Raw genomic sequence first — 23,628 nt, 5'->3', positions numbered from 1 at the left:
TTACATTATTCCTTTAGCTTACCATCAGGCCAAATTTATGCTAGAGAACTCTGTTAAAGGCTTTGATTTTTTCTAGTCAGAAAAGCAGCTGGATAATACACAGGAAAACAGTACTCCACCTTTACTTCTTCAAGGTAAAATTCTAGTGTGAACTTAATGTAAGAAACTGCAACTGAAATATAATTGCAGGAAACCACCAACTATTTAGCACAAAGTCAGATAATGGCACAGCCATTTCAGCATGCAGGTGCACCATCAAGGGGTAACTAGTCATGAAAGTTAAGTATTCAGGTGATAAAGGAGGGGAGAAATTGCTTTAAAGATCTTGGGGATTTTCTTTGTATATATTTTTGTGACTTGAGAAAAAATATTCAGCAACTTACATAGCTGATATTATATATTTAAAGAAAAATGCAAACTACCGAGAAGGCTGCTGCAGTTTGATACCCATCAATCTTTATTCAGACTGGCCCGATTACTTTTAAAAACACCATTAAGCAGACACACACTGCCATCTTGTGAGCATCTCTAACACAGCTGCAGGCTGATTTCAGAGGAGAGGAAAAAGAGTTGCTTGGAGCAAGTAACTTAATACAGTACTAAACATATACAGACTTAAAAAATGCTGCACTGAATGCTTTGTCAATGGTATATTATATAATAGAGATACACAGAGCAAAGCTAAAGTATTTTATTAATAATTTATTGTCAGTAAGAAAGACTGGCTAATGGTAATTTTCAGTAAAAACCTTTACAAGACCATTGGATCACAAATATACAGACACTATAAAAACTGTGTCATGGTGGTTTTGGTTCTAAACTGGTATGCAGAGGGTCCCCAACACACTTTCCAAGAAGGGAAAAAATGTTTACAGTTCTAAAATACAGCAACCCATTTAAGACATTTCCATATAGCTGACCCAGAAAAATATCAGACCTAATGTATGTACAATTGAAATTGTGTGAATATGTTGAATGTTTTACAATGAAATGTCAAACCTTAGTTTTTCAGGGGAATACATACAGTGATGCCCTGATTATAATAAGTCAGGGTGCTCATTTTTAATGGCACACTAACACCACTAGTTTCAGTGGAAAACAAATTCACAAAATATCTACAAAACCTAGTTAAAACTATTAAAATCAAAACTGTACATAAAATTTACAAAAAATAGGAGAAAATTAATTGCATTAGAACTATATAAATATACGCATCATGCTAACATGGAGAAGTGGTATGTGATTTTTTTTAACATAGAAAATGTAAGTACATAAAGGATGTTCAGAAATGGCACAGCCAGTGGAAATCTTAGAACTTTCCAAATACAGGAGGTCAGGAAATGGAAAGAGGTTCATTTAGTGAAATGAATTGCATGATCCAATGCTGCCATGCCAGTTTAGCTCACTGAAACAAAAGCATTCACCGTGGTTGGGAAAAAAAAAAAAAAAGGAAAAAATAAAAAAGCTCTTGAAAATTGTTCTAGATTTGATAAAGTTTGTTAAGAGTCCAGGCACTTTTGTTGAGTGTGTCAGACTTCTGTATGTTGCTGGGAATCAAGCGGAGGAATTTTCACATCTTCGAAGTGAGCATCGTCTCCACTCTCATAGTCACTCATCATGACTTCAGACTCCATTTCACAGCATGCCGACACATCCGAGCAGGAGGCTGTGGAAGCGTACACAGACATGGACATGTTGTCTGCAGGGGGTGCCTCAAAGTCTGGACTGAACCCCAGCGAGTACGGAGCGTACGGCTCTCTGTAGCTGCCGCCACCGCCGGGGGCGGTCTGAGGTTCTGACATGTCTGCAGGGTAGTGATGGGGAAGGTACTGGTTAAGGTTAAATCTCTGCCTGCTCCTGGCGGAAGAACCCAAGCTACCTACGGCTGGCATGTCTCTGGGCGGCTGTATTGACTCAAACTGGTCGCTGTATTCAGGTGGTAATGGTGGAAGCTCATCAGGTGCATGGAAATCATCAGGTGGAGGTGGAAAATCGCTCTCTATGTCATAACCACCAGGGTAATAGTCTGTATCGATGGCATTTGGATCTGTGTAGAGGGGAGCTGACTCCTCCACCACTTCGTAATTTGGATACTCTTGGATACCTGGCAACTGAACACTTGGCATCCAATCTGATGTATCCCAGTGATAACCTGAAAAGTTAATTAAAGAAAAAAATAGTATTATTGTCTTGTATTCAAGTCAGTCTGAACTGAGAAGTCAACACATGTATTAAGACAATGCAGTCACTGTGATTAGGACACCACTTGTTAATCAGCAGTTTGCCCTGGTTGCACAAAGACATTCAACACAACTTCACTTTATGCCATGCATGAGATAGTGCGTCATTCACAACTTGAACTTTTACATTTTCCCACACATCACACCTAACATGGGAAGAGCTGTAGTCACCTATGGAATGTGCTGTCACAATACATAGTTGTTCAATGGATAGCAAAGAATCAACACCCTACCTGGTGCAGCTAAATACTTAATTGTTGCTGAGTAATTACTTAGGGTCATAACAATGGCCTGTTTTTCTTAAGAATATAGTTAGCATATATAAACCTTTCTTAGATAAAAGAAGCAATTTCTATTTGGTAAAGTATTTCAGACCATTTAAAGTGACTGCTGCTCAAGCACATCATAAAGTTAGTTTCACAAAATGCTGTTAGCTCTACAGGAACACCTCTGACAAAAATCTTACGTTATTAGTAAAGACATTCCACATTCAACTACAAGAACAAACCAGGAAAATCAAGCTTAATCATGCAAAAATGACTGGACTTGATCCTCTCTTGCAAGCTCCCTTTGAATAAGTTTGTATTTGCTGGAAACTAGATATAAACCTAAACTAACTAAAAACCAATAATTTCTCTCATCTAAACACCAATAAAAAAATACAATGTTGTGATATAGTGCAAATATAGTAAAAAGAAATCACTGCAGACAAATGCACAGCAAGCAACTGATACTAAGTCTGTGTTAAAACCAAATATTAACAGAAATTTTGGTGAACATCAATGAACTGCATGCAGAAGTCACCTCTTGAATTGCTGAGGTCAGGAACAGCAAAAGATTCTTTAGATGGCAGAATAAGAAGAAAAAGGAGAAAACATCTGTAGTTAGGAATCAAATAGTAGAACCAATATGAAGACAAACAATGACTAGTCACTATGACATTCACGCTGTTTTTGTCCAGTTTAATTAGCAATACTAAAGTGTTTTTTTTTTTTTTTTTCTCCTGAGCTCATTATTTGTTAAGACTTGAACTGTAGGACAGCTACTGAATTCACGTAAAGCCCATCTGGGACATGGCTGTCTTGTGGTAAAATCTGCAGTCTGGAGTTTACTGAAATTCTTGTATCAGTATATACTGATCAGTATATACAGGACTTCTGCTACACAAGGTAGTGGGACTTGACCTGATTTTTTCTTTCCTTGTATCTACCCTTGTGTTTTCATACAGGGATCCATCTATTGGTGCTTACACTTAGAAGTATCTCTTGAGTATCAGGGTAACTCTTCCTTTAGTGTCTGGCTTCCATACATAAGCACTGGGAAACCGTCCTCCCCCTTTGTACAGCAATTCCAAGAACTCACACTCAGCAGAGAACTGCCCTGACAAATATTAAACCTTTCTCTATTCAGGAATCTATATTCCCTATTAAAGGCTCTATGGATGAGTGATGCCTATCCTAATGGCAGAATCCTCTCCTAAGAATTCATACTTTCATCTGTTGGAAGAATGAAGGGACAGAGGATTCTTCAGAGAGAAGTTCCTTTATTTTTAAGCTTGCCTAGCCCAGACACACTGTTCAGACTAATGGAGATGTCAGTCTGAGCTCTGAGACTCTTAAAACATCTCTGGCCTCAACTCCAGGAGAAGGTTCTGATCCTTAGTCCACTTAGAAGAGAACATTCTTTATTTTTCCTGGGAAATTGGGTGCAAAACTAAAGCCAATAGGCATTATGATTTAGAGCACTTTCACCAAGGAATGGAGACATCTAGGTTTTCCTCTTCTTCTGAGGCAAAGACCCTTTAAAGTAAATAGCAGAAACACAAACTAGAACTGGACGTGCCCATCTTTATGTGACAATCTGCTGGATTCGAGCTGTATTTTCTCTTGCGCTCAGCATTGCTACAGCCTGAGGAACAGTGCAGAGAATACAGGCCCAAAACTGTCCCACATGAAATTAGCTACAGTTCATGCTTCCAGGACGCCTGTTGGACAGAAACACTTGGGGACACTAAAGGTAGGGACCATCTGTCCCAGAACATGCTCTTGCTGCAGGCTTGAGTAAGGATCTCTGCTGCTTGAACTGGCACCCTCCCTGAGGGTGCTCAAAAGCAGAACTCCTTACCTAAGATGCTTATTAAGAGGAAATGCTTATTAAGAGCAGAAACTCTCAAATGTTAAGAAGCAGCTGGAGTAGGACATATTTAATCTCTCAACAATTGCAACACACACAATGTCTGTATTTATCTTAGGGTGATACTAAAACACCAGGCAATATTTTTATCTTTGACTTGAAAACTACATCTATAACTTTCAGATTCTACCAATTAAAATCTTAGAGAAAATCTTAGTCAGTAATTAAATATTTCCCCTGGTATATCTGGCCTCTTTTAGTCCTGTAATTCTCCCATTCCCAAGTACTGTGCATTGCAATTTTTTTTGCACAGAGGGCTATTGTCTATAGGTACACATTAATGAAATGGCACCCTCATTAATGAAATACTCTCAAGTAATTGGAAGTTCTTGTATTTGTCTACTTTTTGTGTGCCTGTGTAAATTAAAAAGGGCACACTTCAGATAACAAACCAAAGTGAAACTTCAGCTACTCTAATAGATTTTATGTTCTTACAATGGCTTCATTTTAAGTAGGACTTAGTAAAAAACATTATGTTTCCCAGTCTGTATTTTGAAATAGGAAGCATAGACTGGATCTATTTCAGAAGAAACCTCTGCAAACTCATGGTCATGGAGTGAATAATTTGCCTTTTACTGGAACTTACTTAAAGTAGTATTTAGTCAATTGAAACAACAGTTAGCATTTGTATAGACTCACTGGCACTTTTATTACTCTTATTATTTTGTAAAGAGTTTGTATCTCCCAGAGTGGTTAGTTTTTAAATGTTAGCAGAAATAAAATAACACACCATTGAAAATGCCTACCTTCTAACTTCCAAATACATACTACACACACACACACACATATACATGTGTATGTACATATACCCAAATGCACATTTTAGGTACTGTTGTAAGGCTGCATAGTAACAAGATAGCTAAACTGAGGAGGATGTATATGCCTACATATCTCAGATGCAGACAGAACTATTTTTTTTCTACTTAAGAGACAGATTGATCTGAAGACCAAGGAAGTGAGTACTGATACCAGACCATTTTGATTCTGATCAGCCGGACAAGGTGTCAACAGGTGCGGGTGGGAGAAGCAAAGGAAGCAGAGGCTGCTGTTTCATCTACAGTACTGCATGTATTTGCCTTTGATGTTGTCTCAATTCTTCTGGCAGCTTTAGTATTAATATTTTCAGAAGAGAGTAAGCACCCAGATCTTTTTATGCCAATCCCTTTTTTCCCCAAGAAAATACACTTTGAAACCTGTTGACAAGGCATTTACAGCATACTCAAGAAAACATTAACAGATCTACAAGATAAATATATTTTTTGCTATAACTTATGAGAAAGTCTAAGTAAATAATATTCTATAACTCACATCTGGCTAGGACTACATTACTAGAAGACAATGTAAGACAACAAACGTGCATTATGCTGCCAAAGCAGTAAATAAATATGAAAACATGTATATACCTTCTTTTTCCACCGAGTCAACGACAGCATTGACAAGGTGTATTACAGTCACTACGGAAGCTTGTAAAAGGTATAAAAGGAGCAAATTAAAACAAACCTATAGTTAGTATCACTTTAAACAGCAGACACATACACATAAAAACCCCCATCAACACTGTGAAATTGCAGTTTGTTACTGTTTTATAGAGCAACATTATTAGTGTACATGCACATTCACTCTCAATCTAGAGAGTAGTGGCATGTAACACATAAAACACATATCTAAAGCTCAATTTTATTATTGCTAAACATACAAAAGTAACTACTCATGAAGTACATTTTGTATGAGGACAAGGCTGCTAAAGTTGTTTTAGAATTTCTGAAATGTTGCCTAAATATACTCATTTGCATCATACTTTATCTATATAGCAACAAACTAGACTTTTCTCAAGGCTTGTGTTGAGTGAATTAAGGATTATTGCATTAGACTTCTCCCTTAAAGATGTAAACTATGTTGCCTCCCTACCAATGAAAGATACGGAAAAGAAATTTTCCCTGAAATGAACTAAAAGGATAGAATATGAAAAATACCTACTGAAAATTTCTGTTACTCATCTACTTAAGTTTTGTATAAAGTAGAGATACCACAGTAGGAATACCAAATTCAGGCTGTTACATACTTATTTTTAAAAAACCAAACTTGAATGTAGTTTTTATGTCTTCACTTTCCCTCAAGATAGTTTTGGAATGGAGAAGGATTTATTCTTATAAGGTAAAAATGAAGTAAGCACATGCAACTGTTTTGCACAGCTCAGGGATTAAATATCAAGCTATTAAATTCTCAATCTACCAAAATGGAAGGAAGGAACAGTATCTATGATGCTACAGCTATTTCTCTTAAAATGATGTATTAATGAGTAATCAACACATGACAGAAAATGGGAAAAAGAATATACTAGACATATAAGACAGTGAGGAGGGGAGAACAACATGTACAACACGACACTTAAAACCACAGGAAAAGAAGTTGCAAGTTGGCATCAGGTCTACTGATAAAATGATGAGGACTGCAAGCATACCATTTTACTTTCACCAATCATTAAACCAGATAGTTTTCTTTCATGCTGTTAATAACATATCACTCTACTTCATAAAGAAGCAGAATGTTCTTTATTCCTAAGCTAAAGGAATTTCAAGTTCTTTTTTACCAGGCAGAGACAAAAGCAGAAAGTGGAATAAAGAATCAAAGCACACCTTAACTTAGCAAATTAAGTTATGAGAAAACTGTGGCTTTGTCCAATCAGTATGACATGCTTCTGAATACATAGATGCATTCATATCAACTACAAAAGCATCTGTCATAACAATGGAAAAGACATCCAATTAATAATAATCCAACCCACAAGTATGTCTGCTGATTATATTTTGATGGACTTGAGATGTGATCAAAATATTCATATTTTTATACTGGCTTTTTTCAATGTATGAAATGTTTTTATGAATTCATTTCAATCATGGTGAAAGCCAAATATACTGTTCTATTATAACAAAACTCCTTTTTGTGAAGTTTCCTTCATTACTAAAGTAATCAAACTTACAAGCAGTCCCTTAAACTCTGCTCTCACTCAGAACTGATCTGATCCATATGGGAGCTGAGGTCGCAGCAAGAAAAAGAGAAGGAAACAAATGAAACTGTAACACCAGAAAGCTTTTTACTGAGAGCTGAACAGCAAAGTGAAAGTTATATTTGTGCAGAGGCCATTTTTTAAAATTCACTGTATTCTTGCATAAGATGATAACTAAGGATAACCTAGAAGAGTTTACCAAATTCTAATACGTTTTAAACACAAGGCTCTGAGCAACTTGAGCTGCATTTTCACTGTAATATTCTAACAGCAGAATGATTATAACTTTAAAGTAAAGTAATTAACAGTTGGCGTAGAGATAGGTAAAATATTTTTTTTTAAATTAACAGATTTGGGCATTAACATAAGTAAATGCAAATATATATTAAATAAGCTACTATTTAATATATATTCAATATATGTAAATCCTATTGTTACTAAGAGATACAGATGCAAAGACAGAACAAATGAACATCAGCAGCAGTACAGAATGGTTGCATTTTACGTACCATTGTCATCACAGGATTCAGACTGGAAGGAGCTGAGAGACTGGACCTCAGACATGCTTTCTCTTGCACTGTAAGTATGGGAGTTCTTTTCATCCAGAGGCTTCTTAGAAAGGCAGGGGTCAAGATCTACTACTTTAGCTGAAAGAAAAAGTTTTGAGTGAGACAATGAATAGATTCTAGCTTAAAGAATCAATACTACTTAAAGTTGAAGTCTCCACATTTTTACAAAACTTAGTAGAGCATGAAGGTTGATCAGAGACAAAGCCCAGTGAAGACATAATGCCTTTTGTACTCTAAGAAGTGTAGACAGAGACTTTGTACTCATAATAAAATTGTACCAGCATACCCATTTAACAGGAAAGTAAAAACAGGAATGTCTCTTACTGTCATAGTCAAAATCCCAGCTGGGTTTCTGTATTGAATCACTGTCTGAAGGTGAGTTGGAGGGAGGTGGAGGTGGCAAGTTTGGCGCAACACTGCAAACAGCTACAGCTTTCCGGTGACCATGTACAGAATCTGGGTTAAAAGTACTAAACTCAGGGTGCTCAGGGATAGCAGACCCTTCAAAAGAATTCCTGTCAAGATTGTTCCTGGAGTCGCTTGGAATGCTTGGAGTGTATGAAATGGGACGAACAGGAACCTGTGGTGGGATGTCAGAATAGATGTTCTTATTCAATTTTGCATCAAAACACGGTCTTTGCAAGAAGGCTGTCGTAGCTCCCAGTTGCTTGTCTTCAGGTTCGGGCTGGTGCTTCTTCTTCCTACTAACCACTTTGCGGCAAACAACAAAAATCACAACTAACAAGAAGATTCCTGCGACGAAAACAATAATCCCAATCACTTCAGCTAAGCCAATGTTCCAAGATGTCGAAACATATTTATTGAGAACAATGTCTGTGCAGTGTTTGCCTCCAAATCCACGACTACAGTTGCAGTGGTATGAACCATAAGTATTCTCACAAAGGGCACCATTGAGACATGGGTTTTCTACGCATTCATCGACATCAGTCAGGCACCTATCAGAAACAGAGCACAGCAGTGATGTTTAGTTTACATCAGCAGTCTTTGTTGTAATCTTGTTCTCAACAATTTTAGATCTGTTTATTATAAGGTACTGCACACTAACATGCATTTTACTGTTTTATCAACATCCCAGACTTCAACCAGTTTGAACTGTTAATCTCTTAATTAATACTACTACAATTCAACATATGTGGAATGCTACCTACCTTTCTCCACGAAAGCCTGCTTCACACTCACAAACAGGTCCATCCAAACTGTCAATACACTTGCCACTGTTTTTGCAAGGATTGTCTTTGCAATATGGACCCAGCTGGCATCTGCAAAGGCAAAACAAACAAAACCAGCGGAACATTACCTTAACTGCAAGCAATTTCATAATGTGGGATACAGAGCTGTAACACAGGGGCTGCTGTTAACTTCAGCCAGCTCCAGTATGTCTCAAATCTGAGCTTAAAGTAGGAAACACATTAAAAAAAAACCCAGAAAAAGTGTTACATTTATATCCTGTTTTCCAAGGGGTTCATTGATACAATGAACCATAGAAACATACCTTTGACCTGTATATTGTCCTCGGCACTGGCAGATGAAATCATCACTGACTGGGATGCAAGTCCCACCATAAAGGCAGGGGTTGGAGGCACATGGGTTGACACTTACATCGCAGTGAGTTCCCATAAACAAAGGTGCACACTTGCAGTAGTAACCTGAAATCAAATACAGTCTTTTTGAAAGGTGCACACAGCTTTACTGGATTTGAGATAAAATCCTCCCTGCCCACCCACAGATTTAAGATAAATTCCTCCCTACCCACCAAGCTGCTACATGAAAGAAAGGATGGGAAAAAATAGAAATGTTTTTATCGAAAGGTGAGGCAAAGACTAACAGTAAGAGTTTTCTTAAACATTTTTCTCACAAAACACAAGTTGTCCCAATGATTTCAGAATCTTCAAAGAAAAACTCCAAAGTAGGCTGTTAAGAGGATGGACCTTAGATGTTAGCACTGAAGATTAAATTCCCACTTTGGCAGATGGACTTTGTCTACCTCATATCCCCAAGCAGTTGAATCTACAAAGCACACACAGCCTTCCTACCTATTCAACAACTGAATTTCTACAACTCTGGGAAACCAAGAATTATGCACGAAGTTGTTTCATCCCTCAAAGCAGAGAAGTTGAAAAGCAGTTTTGAAAGCTAAAAGCAGAAGAATAAAGAGCAGCTTACCTCCATTTGACAGTGCGTTGCAGATGCCTCCATTCTGACAGGGGCTGCTCGAACATCCATCTGTGGCAGTCAGCAAGCACCCAGGAGTGACATCTACAGATTCCTCCATGTGTGCATAACTTCGTGGCTTGCTGTTTAGGGGCAGCTCTTGTCCATTTAGTACAATGGAATCCATACAGCCTCTGAAACCATTGCTAACCTGAGGACTTCTACCATGTCTTGTACCTTGCTGACGAATATGACCACCAAAGAACACGTGATTGTCCAGGTTGAGTGTCCTAAGTGTACCAGGAGCAGTACCAGATGCAGTATGCACCCTGTCCAGAACAAGTCGTGCATAGTTTCCATCCACCTCAAGAGACACGGAATGCCACTGGCCATCGTTTATCTGAGTGCTCTGAACAGAGACAATCCCGGGTCCACTGCCACAATCAAATTTATATTGCAGTCTTCCATGATGGATCTACAGAGGAAAGCCACAATATCAATAAATGGTCTGCACACTTAAAGAGTTTAAAATATTGATGCCTATAAAAGTTTATGTTTGCTGGAAATGTACACTTTGTACATTTTGTTCCTCTAGTAAAGCAATCACAGATCATAATCAAAATATTACAATACTTCAATACCTTTCATCTTGTGTTTTAAGTAACTTTTCCTGTATGAACTACACTATTATAAGCAAATAAATTTAAAGCTGTTTAAAATATATGATTCAGGAACCTTTGTTTGTTTACAAATGTAAAAATTTCTGTACAAATTTTTCACCTGGATGTGTAACACACCCTACCTACCTTTAAAGCAATTTTCAGTTACAACCATTCTACATAGATGTTATGACTCAATCTTTTAATCTGACACAAAAATAGTAAGAAGATGGTACAAAGAAAGGAGGAGATATGCACTAGAAGATTTTAATATACCTCTAAGATACTGTAGTCTGTTCCTCGAGCATACATAACAACTGCATGAGCAGAGTAAGTTCTAAGTCTCATTGTCAGCTTCATTTCCTCTTTGTTCTCATTTTCCATGAGACGATATTTCACATAGCTGCTCCCAGTAAATGTCACAGCGGAGCCAGCTGATGCTTAGGAATACAGAAAAGCATAAAAAGTATTAGCACAGGACTGGAATAAAATTTATACTTGATTGAAAGTAATATAGTTTTAGAGAGTTTTTTAAAGTTAATTCCTTACCAGGACATTGTCCAGCTTTGCTGTCTTGGCAAACACAGGTGTATTTTCCTTCCTTTGGATCTCCTAAACATTCAGTACCTTCAGGACATGGATTCCCTTCACACACACTGCTTACCAGGGGGCATTTCCCTTCTGTGAAACCAAATCCATTATTTCTTTTTTGTTGGTGATTATGGTATTTTGTGAAAAGAGACTGCTAAGTACAGTAGGTTAAAATGCCCCAAATGATATTTCTGACTATCAGACAAGGAAGTGAATAACAGTTATGGGGCATGACTGGCACAGACATTCTATTCTAGACAAAGAGTATATAGAGTGGCAGATGCTCAGCCTTATTTTGATTACTCAATTCAATTGGTAAAATTGGGAAACTGGTGTTGTGGTTTAAGGTTTACCATTGGAATCATTCACCACAAAAATTCAACATGTAGCTATAAGCACGGACAGAGTAGGTAGGGGAGAGCAGAGAAAAACATGTCTGTATTTAAGAAAGGAAAAGGAATGGGAAAAGGAATGTGCTTTAAATATTTACTTCCTATGTGCAAGTTCACCCAGCAAGGTTAAGTCCTGATTTTAAAAAGCGATGTTTTTTTACTCAGAGATAATGATAAATTAACCTTCTGTCAGAAATCTTTGTACTTACATATATTTTAATAAATATTTATCTCCCACATTACCCTCTCATTCCCAAACAAGTTTGGAAACTGTGTGGGCTACTCCGCTAAGCAGAAACAAGGAAGTATTCAGGTACTTTGCAGGAACTTACTTTTGTGAACACAAGACTGAAAATGGTCATCAAAATAGGATAGGCAACAACAACAAAAAATTTACTTATTTCATAAAATGGAAAATGAAGGTGTAGCTATAAAGAAAATACATACCCACTCCTATGAACTTGTACTATGTAAATTCTTGAAATGAGGTAATGAGATAAGAAAGAATTACTCCTTACTACAAATAAAATTAGGCAAAGTATAGAGAGAGTTACCGAATATTCCTGATCTTGTTCTGTAATATAAATTTCCATCTGAGGACTACTGGTGTTTAAAACCAGAACAATCTTTTCAAGGATACAATTTCCTTTACTGTGTTTCTTACCTTTACAAAGGCAAACTGCTGTTCTGTGATGACGGGGAGTGACGAAGCTCAGCCTGGCTGTGCTGTGTGTTGACATGGTGTTCTCATCCACTGTTACTTTTTCTTCACAAAATTTCAAAGGACAATCAAGGCCGGCACAGAGCTTATGAAACACATCAATTATCCGGACACCTAAAATCTCCTCTAGGTCAGGCACAGAAGAGTTTATCTTGTGGAGCAAAATTCTCATTGGGTGGTGAGAGCTACCAGACTTTTCAATATTCAGGAGGACATCCAGATTAGAAGGAGGCTCAGAAGGCTGCAAACTAACAATCTGGATGTCATTTCTCCTCACGCCCAAGATGTTTCTCAATGCTCTCTGGAAATTGCGCCAGTAATCACCGATGAATTCTTCAGGGGACAGGTTTGCAAAGCGTATTGCGATACTGTGATTTAATACCTCTTGTGTGATTTGTCTGATGTGTACAGTAATATCAGCTGCAGCTGTAAATTTTCCATCTGTAACAGTGACATTTAGGAGGTACTGTCCTACATCTAACCTTTTGTGTGCTATTAGTTTGCCACCAGTACTGGAAACAGAGAACAGGGATTCCATTTTGGGGTCCAGACTGTATGTCAAGGTATCATAAACATCTTGATCGGTTGCGTGAATTTTCCCAATGACACCACCTGAATATTCTTCCCCAAAGGCTGTGATAAAGATTTCCAGAGGCAGTATTGCTGGAGAATAAATGCTTTCCTCAATAACTCTAATATCAATGTAAGTCAAAGATGACAACGGTGGTTTTCCATTATCTGACACCTAAAGGAAAGATAAGGACAAATTTACATTTTTGCTTTATCTCAAAGTCTACTGCAGATATTTATCCTGTATATAGTTGAGCTGTATTTTTGTGCCCACAAAAACCCCATCAAGAAGTCCTACAGTAAAATGCTTTACATAAATTCTGTAACACAATTCCTAACATAGAAGTTAACGCTGAAAATTTAAAAAGCTTATATAAGCAGGCACACACAAACATGTTTTCATTTCTCCCAAGATTAAAAGCCTATAGTGCTCTTATTACCTGGAAATGCCAGGAAGCTATTAACACTGGTAGCAAATACAGAGGAAATGCACAGTAGCTGATTTCAGACAGCAGATGGTGCTTGAAGCTTTTTAATATCAAGCACAGAAACACTTTACAAACTTGAAATGAGTCATGCACTAGAAATGTACAACATGCTTCACTACAATAGGAGATAATCTGGAAGACAAAGTAAATGTACCGTGCTAAATGGAACTTCAAAAGGAAAAAAATGCATGTAGAAAGTTAATTATGTTGCCTTTCATGATTTTTGGTCACAGGAAAACAAGAGGTGGGTACCTGTACTGCTATTTGCTTTAGACAGTTAATCAACTGTCTTTAACTGTATCAGCCCAATTCAATTTTAAATCCTTTTTGAACACCCTATTCTCCACCCCTTCTGGACAAAGACATACACTGCTGGTGTACAAGGACAGTAAAAAAAGAAGAGTGAGCTAAGAGCATTCCCTTGGGTTCACGTTTTTCTTTCTATTTCTTACCTCTTATTTCCCACTACTTTTTCCAGAACTCACTCTCAGTTACTGAAAGTGACACTGAAGAAATTAGTTAAAGAAGAATCAGAGATGTGAAGGTACAGAGGGGATATACAGGGCTCAGAAAGTAGAAGATATTCTGCATTGTTTAATAGATTTTGCAATAATTTTACAGAGTACACTTTGAAGATCTATGTGGAGAAGCAGCTTTTGGTTTTTTTTTAATACAAATTTAAGCAAGAGGAGTAACTCTAGGCACAAGATTATCTGTGGATGGGCACATAAATGTAGCATTTTTAAAAGGTAATGTGTGTCTCCTAGAACTACATGTCCTCATCTGTTTCTGTTAACTCCAAAAGACAGGCATGGCTAGAAACTTGTCCTCCAGTTACCCAAATAAATAACGAGAGCTTGAGCTCAAGTTGGCAAAGTTTTGTTTTGCCTAGATCTCTGCCTGGAAACAAGACAAGGCAGGCAGTTTAGCTACAGAAGAAATGCCAGGGGAAACCAGAAAAGGCTCAAAAAAAACCAGACAAGCAAAATTATAACAAATGGACAGCGAGCAGAAAAGAAGAGCCCCAGGAGAAATGGTTTTTCAATAGTGCAGATATTTAAAAATGTGCTGTGGTTTTAAACTGAAGACTTCAGAGTGTGGCACAAAGGACTGCATGACTCATAGCTGAAGATTTCGCACACTAATGCTGTGAGACATTTGTTAATGGATAATCTATTTCCTTTGGAGAGAGCACAAGCAAATACAACTGGCATGCCCATATAAGGTGACCACTGGGGAAAAAAAAATCCTTATTTCTATTAAAATGACAAAAGTAAAGTCTTTTGGAGGTAGTGGGTGCGTAGAGTGCATATGAGGAAAGTTTGTGTAGTTTAAGTGGGGTTTTTTTAGTTATGAGGTTTTTCAAATGAAAGTATGCCTGTAAATTTAAAAACATCACTACTTCTGCAATCCATTCAAAAAGCAACTAAGGTGAAAGCTGTCAATACTGAAAAGCACACCAATAAAGGTCAGCTAAAAACTGAAAACGGGTATCAAGAGTTCATACACAGCCATTAACTTGTGATTTGCAAGATCAAAATTCAGAAATTAAACAAAATGCAAACTTGAGAAAATGCCTTCCTACAGACTTTAAAAAGTATTATTTTAAAGGAAGAGAGGAAGAATATTTTTCCTCAACAGCCTTGTCTATAATTTTGTGTGTATCACTGGAACTACTTGTGATAGGGAAATACTAGTTTTAGTCTTGGATGCCTTCATACCCATGGGTTGTAAGATAATAGCAAATAATAGGAGTATGTCTATTGAAAAAAGCTAGCAAAATGTAAAATGACAAATGACAACTAAAGACAGTGATATATTTCAAGAATCCAGTCAAGAAGCTTGGAAATCAACTGATTAGACAGCTCCAAAATACTGACAAAAAGAGGCACATTAGTAAAGTCTGCATTAATGATTTACAGTCTCTGAGAAGTCTTTGCTCTAAATGAGTACATTTGTTTTAAGACACTTGTTTAGCTACTGGATGCCATTGAAAGAGCCCATATTCATTTCCTAATAAAAATGCACTTTTCAGCTACTGTGCTGAAGACAAGATAGCTGAAGTACTGACAGGCTGTTTCCAAGCAGACTAGACACCAGAAAGTGGCTTAGAAATAAAAGAATTGCGAGATTCCACCCAGAGGAAGATGTTAGACAGGCATCTCACACTTAAAAAAAAGCTAGGCACATCAGGAAGGGCCAAAGCTGCAGTTAAATCATGAAATGCAACAAAGTCAATGTAACAGTGTGTACAGAACTGTTGAAAATATAAGTATGAAAATATAACTACCTGTACATGCATTTATAAGAATACATTTAAAAAGCAAAATAAATAGAAATTAGTTACTGTTAGAGAAGATCTAAAGGAAAACATATGACTCTTGCCCTACACTGATACCACCTACAGGAAAAAGACCCATAAACAAAAAGGTGACTTTGGGGGAATTGGCATATCACTATTGAGGAAAAAATGGCTAACAGAGGAATAATATACCTGCCCCCATTTTCAACCCAATCCTTAAACCCTAAACTAAAGTACACTTAAATGAAATGATATCTGTCCTTATATTGATGGTTCCTGGATACTAACATTTCAGTGACTCAAACAGCAAATTACAATATCTCTGTGAATTTTTTCTTCTTTCCCCAAAGAAAACAGACTTTGTGTAAATATGTCACAACTATCCCACTGTGGACAGAATTCAGCATACACTGTTATAAACAGTATTACTTGAAAATACTGCAACTGAATGTTTATTCATAAATTATCTGCAATAGTATGCATAAGAATAATGTGGAAATTAAAATAAATTCCTCATGTGAAAATGTAGGTAAGAATTTTTCTTAAAACCTGAGTCTGGAAATGAAGTTTAAGAATTAAGGGCATCTACTTTTAGCCTATTAATTTTTAGTGCTCTGTTCCTAGCTGCTTAATTTATAACTGAATTTAAAAGGACTAGGTAAGATTAAAACAATTGGTTTGAACTTTTCTCACGCTAGGTTACAAGAAGTATTTGAGAGAACTTAGCTAGTTTAATGTAACCTTGGACATGGTCTGGTCTTTTCGCACAACAATGGCACATGTAGCAAATTTTACAGCACATCAGGGTCATTTTTTGAGTTTTATACTGTGGCTTCCACTGCAGGATCCTGATATCTCAAACTACTGCACTGCAAGTTTCAATGCTATGAAAAAACACCTACCGAAAATAGTATGAGAAAAGGTCCAAACTCAAAAAAAGATGTTTTCAATTGCCATTGAAAAAAGAATGTGGCACTACAGGAAAATTTTCCATTACTGCTGTGTTGTGCAATATCCCTGCTTTCATCATGTGAGTTTAGTCCAGTACACAGCTTCAAGGGTCAAAACGATAGCAGCAAGAGGAATTCCGCAGGCAATAGAAAATAGCTCAAGGGACCTGTCCCTTGCTGGTTTTTCAACATTCCAACCAGGACGCAAAGGGCTTATTAAGACCACTCACCCAGTTAACATTTCACTTCACCTTACTTCTAAATGTGATCTTCCCATTACATCTGTGTAGATTAGTATTTAAACCAACAGATTTTGTCTATGAAGAAATACACAAAATGGGACATGGCTCAAATGACTACTTGGCATGTCAGGATCTCCTAACAGAATGACAAGTGGTGGAGTGAACACGAGTGGGAAAAGTTAATCAAATATTTACAATGCAAAACAGTAAGAGGAACATGACAGAAGCATCTTACCTTGACATGAAGCAAATAGTGATCTCTCACTTTGCGATTCAGTGCAGCGCTTGTGGTCAGAACTCCCTGCTGGGTAATCTGAAAAGTTCTCTCTTCATTTCCAGTCAGGATGGTGAAGAGAAAAGGAGGGCCGTTGTGAGAAGAATCCCTGTCTGTCACCACTAGCTGCAGCACACTGAATCCAATAGGTTTATTTTCCTATAGATATATAATACACATTGGTTTTGTTATAATTGAGGCTATGGTCCGATGCTGATTTCTTCCTTGCAACAGAAACCCCAAAAAATTACTGTCAAACCAGTTAATCAGTACAAGAGAAATCAGAATGACAATACTGCTTCAGGGAAACTACTACCCTCTGAGATTAAGACTAAAAAAAGTAATAGGAGAAAGGCAGTTTTTTTAACTTGGTATTGTATTTTTAAAGGTAGCTCAGCCTTGACACTTTACATTTTCCACTTCTGGTCTGAATTAGTATTACTGTAGCCAAATTACCAAGTCATCAAAGATTTGAAATTTAGAGAAAACACCTGTTCAGGATAATCTAATGCCTTTGTTGGGAGGACTAGAAAAATACACGCCTCCATCTGACCCCTTGTGCCACTAATTAGGAGTTCTGCCTACAGCTGTGGCTGCTACAGGCACGATCCAGTTAAAATACGAAATCCAGGTTTTAAAATTTGCATCATAAAATTCCTTCAAGTTTGCATCACGTGGATGTCTGAGGTTTCACAGACACTTCACATATGTTGGCTTATCACATATGTTACACACACACACAACCTTATCTGACACTTGTAACTCCTCTCCCAGAATACTTGTGCTCTACTGTATCAGCCAGATTTCTCTATATACATACTTGTTAGAAAAGCAAGAAAAGTAGAAGACTTATTTTGAAGTACAACAATAACAAAATGCTATCCCTTTCACAAATCTAAAAACTCCTGATAACAATACTCTGTTTCTGAGAGAGTAAGTCAATTTAGCTATCAGATATTGCAAAAAGCTGAAGCTTTTTCCTTTTCAGCAAAACAGACCATTGCTTTAAAATAAAAATATTTACAGCTGGATATCTAAAGTAATTTGACTTTCCTAAAAGCTAAGCACATTTTCTACTGTGTCCAAATATATCCATCTCAAATACAAAAGGAAATGTACATCAGCATTCTTGGGCAACTCCTCCAGCTTCTTCTCTGCTACCTTCAACTAGGGCAGGCCCATACGAATGAACTATAAAACAAGAGATCTTCCTCTTTAATTGAGTAAGGGAAATAGTACATACATTGGCTACACAGTCTGAAGTTTAAGTGAGATATTAAATAACATTTATTTCAAGAAAGACTATAATAGGGGAAAAGAAGATTCATTTGGCAGCACACAAACATGAATCTGGAATCTGTTAGTTTGGGTTTGGTTTTTTATTTGGGGGGGGTTTTTTTGGTTTCTTTTTTTTTTTTTTTTTTTTTTTTGTGGGTTGTTTTGTTTTGTTTTTTGGGGTGGTTTTTGATTTTTTGCTTGGCTGGAGTTTTTAAGAACAAGATCCAGGACATCTTATTTGCATACTGGGTGCATATTGTACATAGTCACTTTGTCCTGTTTTGGAAAGCTGCCTTTACAAATGATGCACACTTGTCTCAAACACAAGTGGTATGCTAGGATGGCACAGTGCATCAGGTAACATTGTGTGATCCTCACAGATCTACTGCACCAGGCCAGGAAACAGCACAAGGACACAAGGGACTGAGCTCATTTACAGTACTAGTCTACAAAGGTCTTAGTGCAATTCCTTTGTTGACTTCCATTTATTTCTTCTTGGATTCAGGAAGACAAGAAGTATAGATGCTGATTCTGCTGTCTTTGCTTTAGCAGTTTTCTGAATCAGGCAAGTACATGCCAGACACTTGGCAATGTGGCCTACGGCTACCATCCTACAGTGTAAAATTAGTCAAAGGATTGGTATGCAGCCATATGAAATTCCACTCTTGTTTCAACTGCTGCTGATCCCAGAGGAGGTCAGTGGGAATTAGGGCTTAACCTGATGCCATGGTGCAGAGCATTAGCTTCATAGTAACAAGGACCTAAAGGATCTTTCTCTAAGCAGTAACTCTTAAGACTAAAAAGAAATAGGAAAACTATAATGTATTTTAACATCCCTGCATGATTCTAAGATTGTTCTGTGCATAAAAGGAATTTATAATACATAGACACGTACACACACAAGGAATCAGAAAAAGAACCCAGAGAGGTTATGCAGTTTCCCTCACTGTAAATATTCAAGAACATTCTGGACTCAATCCTGTGTCCAGGACTGGACTCAACCATGTGCTCTAGGATGAGCCTGCTTTAGCAGGGAGGTTGCACCGCATGACTCACTGTGGTCCCTTCCAACCTCACCCATTCTGTGACTCTTACAACTTGCAATGTAAGTTTCTACATAACATGCAAACAGGAATTTTAAAACCCTCAACACTTATTTGATAAGCAGTCTCACTGAAGACCTTAAATAATTTAAAATACAGAAAAATTCAAGCCACAAATTTGCAGTCCAGTAACACTGATTTAATTACTTCACTAGTTGCATTTACCTGGATGATGACACTATAGTTTCCTTTTGAGAACACTGGAGGATTATCATTTACATCAGAAACATCAATGTTTACTGTAGTTGTGTTAAGTTTAGGTGGACTTCCATTATCTGAAGCTTGAACTGTCAAGGTATATCCTGAAATCTAAAAAAATGAATAAAAAAAAAAATTAAAAACATTTACTGAAGAGGAATAAAGTAACAAACTCAGATTTTGTTTTATGGAAGAATTATTTTAGCACAACCCCCAGAAAAGCTTTCCTTCATATATTTAATCCTTTCTTTTCCTCCCAGAAGTACTGATATAAACAGATGCTTGCACTTTACTATAGCAATATTAATTTTGGAACATAAAACAGTAATTTAGAAATAGAGTAAGAAAATGGTGGTCATCAATTATGCATAGGTAAATTAATCCCAGCTGCCTTAAAACCACAAAAAACTCACCTTTTCTCTGTCTAGAAGCTTAGTCACTTTTATTTCACCTCTGGTAGGGTCAATTGTAAAAGGATTTCCTTGATTCCCATCTATTATTGTGTAGTGAATGTGGTTGTTGGAAGGTCCATCAGCATCATCTGCCATAACCTAAGGGACATTACAATCTCAGTTAAAACAGGTTGAAAGAGACTCTAGCATCTCTCAGATAAACTCACCCTGAAGATGAGCTCTTTTGGTCTAACAAATGTCATAGTTCACAAGAGAAATGCCATCTCAATACATTATACCAACATCATTTAATTTCCTGAATTTCTTCTGAAAGTTAAGTCATGGTCTCATGAGAACATAAACATATCACAATATATTATCTACTTTCCCACAGCATCTTAAGTCCCTACTTCTGAAACTTTTTCAAAGTAAATTTTCCATTCATTCAGTGGCAAACATCTACTTGTTGATGTTAACCTTCAAATCAATACTTATTCCTTCAAGAATGAAAGCATGTTCATCATGACAGAATATTTCAAAGAGAGAAACCAATACGTACTGTAATAACTGATTGTTCAAGCATAGCATCTTCACTGATTACTGCAGTGTAAGTGTCTTGGCTAAACATGGGAGAATTGTCATTGATATCCGTGACATTAATATTCACTGTTACAACATCACTTAATGAAGGTGTGCCTCCATCTGTGGCTTCCACTGTCAGGTAGTACTCATGAGAACTTTCATAATCCAAACTCTCAATGATGAAAATGGCTCCTAGGGAAGAAGAAAAAAAAAAAGCCTCAAACTCTGCTACTGCTGTACTATTATGGGTTGCCAATTTTTATTTTGACCTGACAAATACTTCTTCAGGGCTTGATTTGTCACTGTAAAGCTAGAGCTACCCTGTGATATGATAATGTTTTACACATGTAAATGAAGTTCCTGCCATTACCACAAAAGATTCACAGTTTAAAACAACCAGGCTTACCTTGTGTAATGTGAGTTTTTAACAGACTAGTTAAGATAGTGCAGTCCCTAGCATACAAACTGATTTGCTGGATGAGTTTTTCTGGAACCTTTTTACTCCTTTCAAATATACGAAGTTTATCTTCCATACCTTAGTAGCAGCATGTCCACTGGAAAAAGCAGAATTGTAATTTCCACTACACTAGCACAATTAACTACTAAACTATTTAACTAACTACTAAAAGTCAATTAAAATTAACTTGTGGGTAGAAATCTTATTAAAAACAAAACCAAAAATAAAAAAACCCAAACCCAAGCAACTTTGCAAGAAATTAGCTCTAGAAAAAGAACTATATAAGTAAACAAAACTAAAATTGAGGTGTTTATTGATTTTTAACAAAGAATTGTCAATAATAGGGAAAAATTTTCAACATAACCTAAAAAGTCCCTGAGACTAAATCTGACTATCATACAAGCCTAAAATTTCCAGTCATGCTGGACATATGGTTGAACATAATATTCCAATTCCAAGCTCTCTTTAATGTCATATCAAACTTCTCTAGGATTACTGCCTTTGTGGACCAATGAGTAGTCTTCCCAACCAATTTTATTTCTAATCCTTCTTTTGCCAAGCCTGGCCATTCCTTCTGATTACATACCTTTTGTGGAAAGACTATTATGTTTCTCATTACAGATCTATGACTTTCCACCTGCCTGCCCCCAGAGCAGGGAATCTCCAGTTAGGAAACCCTTATAAATGAACCTAATCCAAGTAATAATCCAATAAACAGAAGCAACAAATAAAGTTCCTCTTCTACATTTTACTGCATTCCTCTAGTAAGCTTGCTGGTAAAATGGGTGAAAGACAGCAGCAGCAACTTCTCAGCTGGGATGAAGAAATCTGTGTACACACAGACTGTACATAACCTGGCTCAACTATGGAGGAAGTCAGTATGGCATGGTGCTTGCTTGGCCACAAGTAACATTCACAGTTGCAACCTGTTACCTGTTGTTGAATCGATGCTGAATTTTCCATGTTCGTTCCCACTGACTATTGAGTATGTGATTTCAGCATTGGCTTCAATGTCTCTGCTGGCAGCATAGATCTGGAGAACTTCGGTTCCAACCAGAATGTCCTCTGACACACTTGCACTGTACTCCCTATGCTCAAATACGGGTGGATTGTCATTAATATCCAAAACAGAAACTATAAGACTACTTGTTGAAGACAGTCTTCTAGGTAAGCCTTCATCTGTGGCCTTCAAAGTTAATGTGTACACAGCTTGTAATTCCCGATCCAAAGGCTTCTCCAAACGAATGATTCCAGAGAATTCATCAATAGAGAACTGCCCCTCTGCAGAGTTCACCAGCGCATAATGGATTTTACGGTTCAACCCTGCATTTTGAAAGAAAATTTCAAGTATGAAGCAGCCATTAAAGTATACAACAACAGAATAATCCATCTGATAGCTATGAAAATAAGACATGCATGCTAAATATTATCATTCATGTTAAAAGTACATTTCAGAAAGAGGTAAAGTCTCTTGTGAGGGGCAGAATTACTTCCAAAAAAACATTAAGCTAACACTTCACTGCACTGATTTTCTGTCATACAGAAAACATGAACCATGGTTCTGCTTCAGTTGTAGCACTAGTTAATATGAAACAATTGTTAATATAAATGTAATTATAACTTTAGAACAACAGAATCTGCTTACCAAGCTTATAATAACACAGGAGGATATGGGAGACTTAGGTTGCATCAATTAACTAGACTCCAAACTCTTTATTTAGGAATCGTGCCCCAAAATTAACAGGAGCATAATTTATAGGACCATTTCTTTATAAAACAAACAAAAACCTTATAGATTTTAAGGGCAAGTATTTTGGTCCACCTGCCTCTAACACTGGTGAAGTATGAAAACAACTGTCTGTTACTTTTCAAATGAGCAACCAAGCTTTATCACAGCACAAAGCAGGTCAACTGTTTTAGAAAACTGAGACAACTATTCATTAATACTATTTGATTAAGAAACTGATAAGATGTGGAAATCACGCCCTTAAATGCTGTTTTGTTCCTTACAACAAAGCCTATGAGCAAACTCCTTCTGACGTCATTTTTAGTTCATGTTCACTTAATATTTGGAACTGAACAATGAAGGCAAAGAGACAGTAAAAATCTTAACAGCATATACATAAAGCTACAGTTGACCAGTGTTCTCTTGATGGTATGGTCATCAATGGCTGGCCTGAGAAGCACAAAAATCCATGAATGCCCATTTACATGAACAGACATGGCTTGATAGTCCTATTACTTCATC

General features: G+C 37.0%; 1 protein-coding gene across 2 annotated transcripts in view; it reads right to left on the bottom strand.

Annotated features, from left to right (window-relative positions):
• Positions 1-434: 434 nt before the first annotated feature.
• The window catches only part of FAT1 (FAT atypical cadherin 1), a 101,937-nt gene continuing 78,743 nt past the window's right edge, over positions 435-23,628 (bottom strand). The window contains exons 14-29 of one of the 2 annotated variants that reach the window (XM_059469765.1): positions 22,314-22,703; positions 20,901-21,115; positions 20,363-20,500; positions 19,917-20,060; positions 17,332-17,529; positions 12,488-13,289; positions 11,390-11,521; positions 11,117-11,280; positions 10,194-10,656; positions 9,523-9,676; positions 9,179-9,289; positions 8,334-8,965; positions 7,950-8,087; positions 5,837-5,896; positions 3,045-3,080; positions 435-2,152 (exon numbers count right to left, since the gene is read on the bottom strand). In XM_059469765.1, coding sequence (XP_059325748.1) covers positions 1,530-2,152; positions 3,045-3,080; positions 5,837-5,896; positions 7,950-8,087; positions 8,334-8,965; positions 9,179-9,289; positions 9,523-9,676; positions 10,194-10,656; positions 11,117-11,280; positions 11,390-11,521; positions 12,488-13,289; positions 17,332-17,529; positions 19,917-20,060; positions 20,363-20,500; positions 20,901-21,115; positions 22,314-22,703 — 4,400 coding nt within the window. In that variant the 3' untranslated portion in view covers positions 435-1,529. The remainder of the gene's footprint in view (positions 2,153-3,044; positions 3,081-5,836; positions 5,897-7,949; positions 8,088-8,333; positions 8,966-9,178; positions 9,290-9,522; positions 9,677-10,193; positions 10,657-11,116; positions 11,281-11,389; positions 11,522-12,487; positions 13,290-17,331; positions 17,530-19,916; positions 20,061-20,362; positions 20,501-20,900; positions 21,116-22,313; positions 22,704-23,628) is intronic. The other variant, XM_059469767.1, reaches the window with a different exon arrangement.

Source organism: Ammospiza nelsoni, chromosome 4, assembly GCF_027579445.1.
Source record: "Ammospiza nelsoni isolate bAmmNel1 chromosome 4, bAmmNel1.pri, whole genome shotgun sequence".
NCBI lineage: Eukaryota > Metazoa > Chordata > Aves > Passeriformes > Passerellidae > Ammospiza > Ammospiza nelsoni.
The sequence above is the reverse complement of the archived record's forward strand: the minus strand, read 5'-3'. Positions and strand labels throughout refer to the sequence as shown.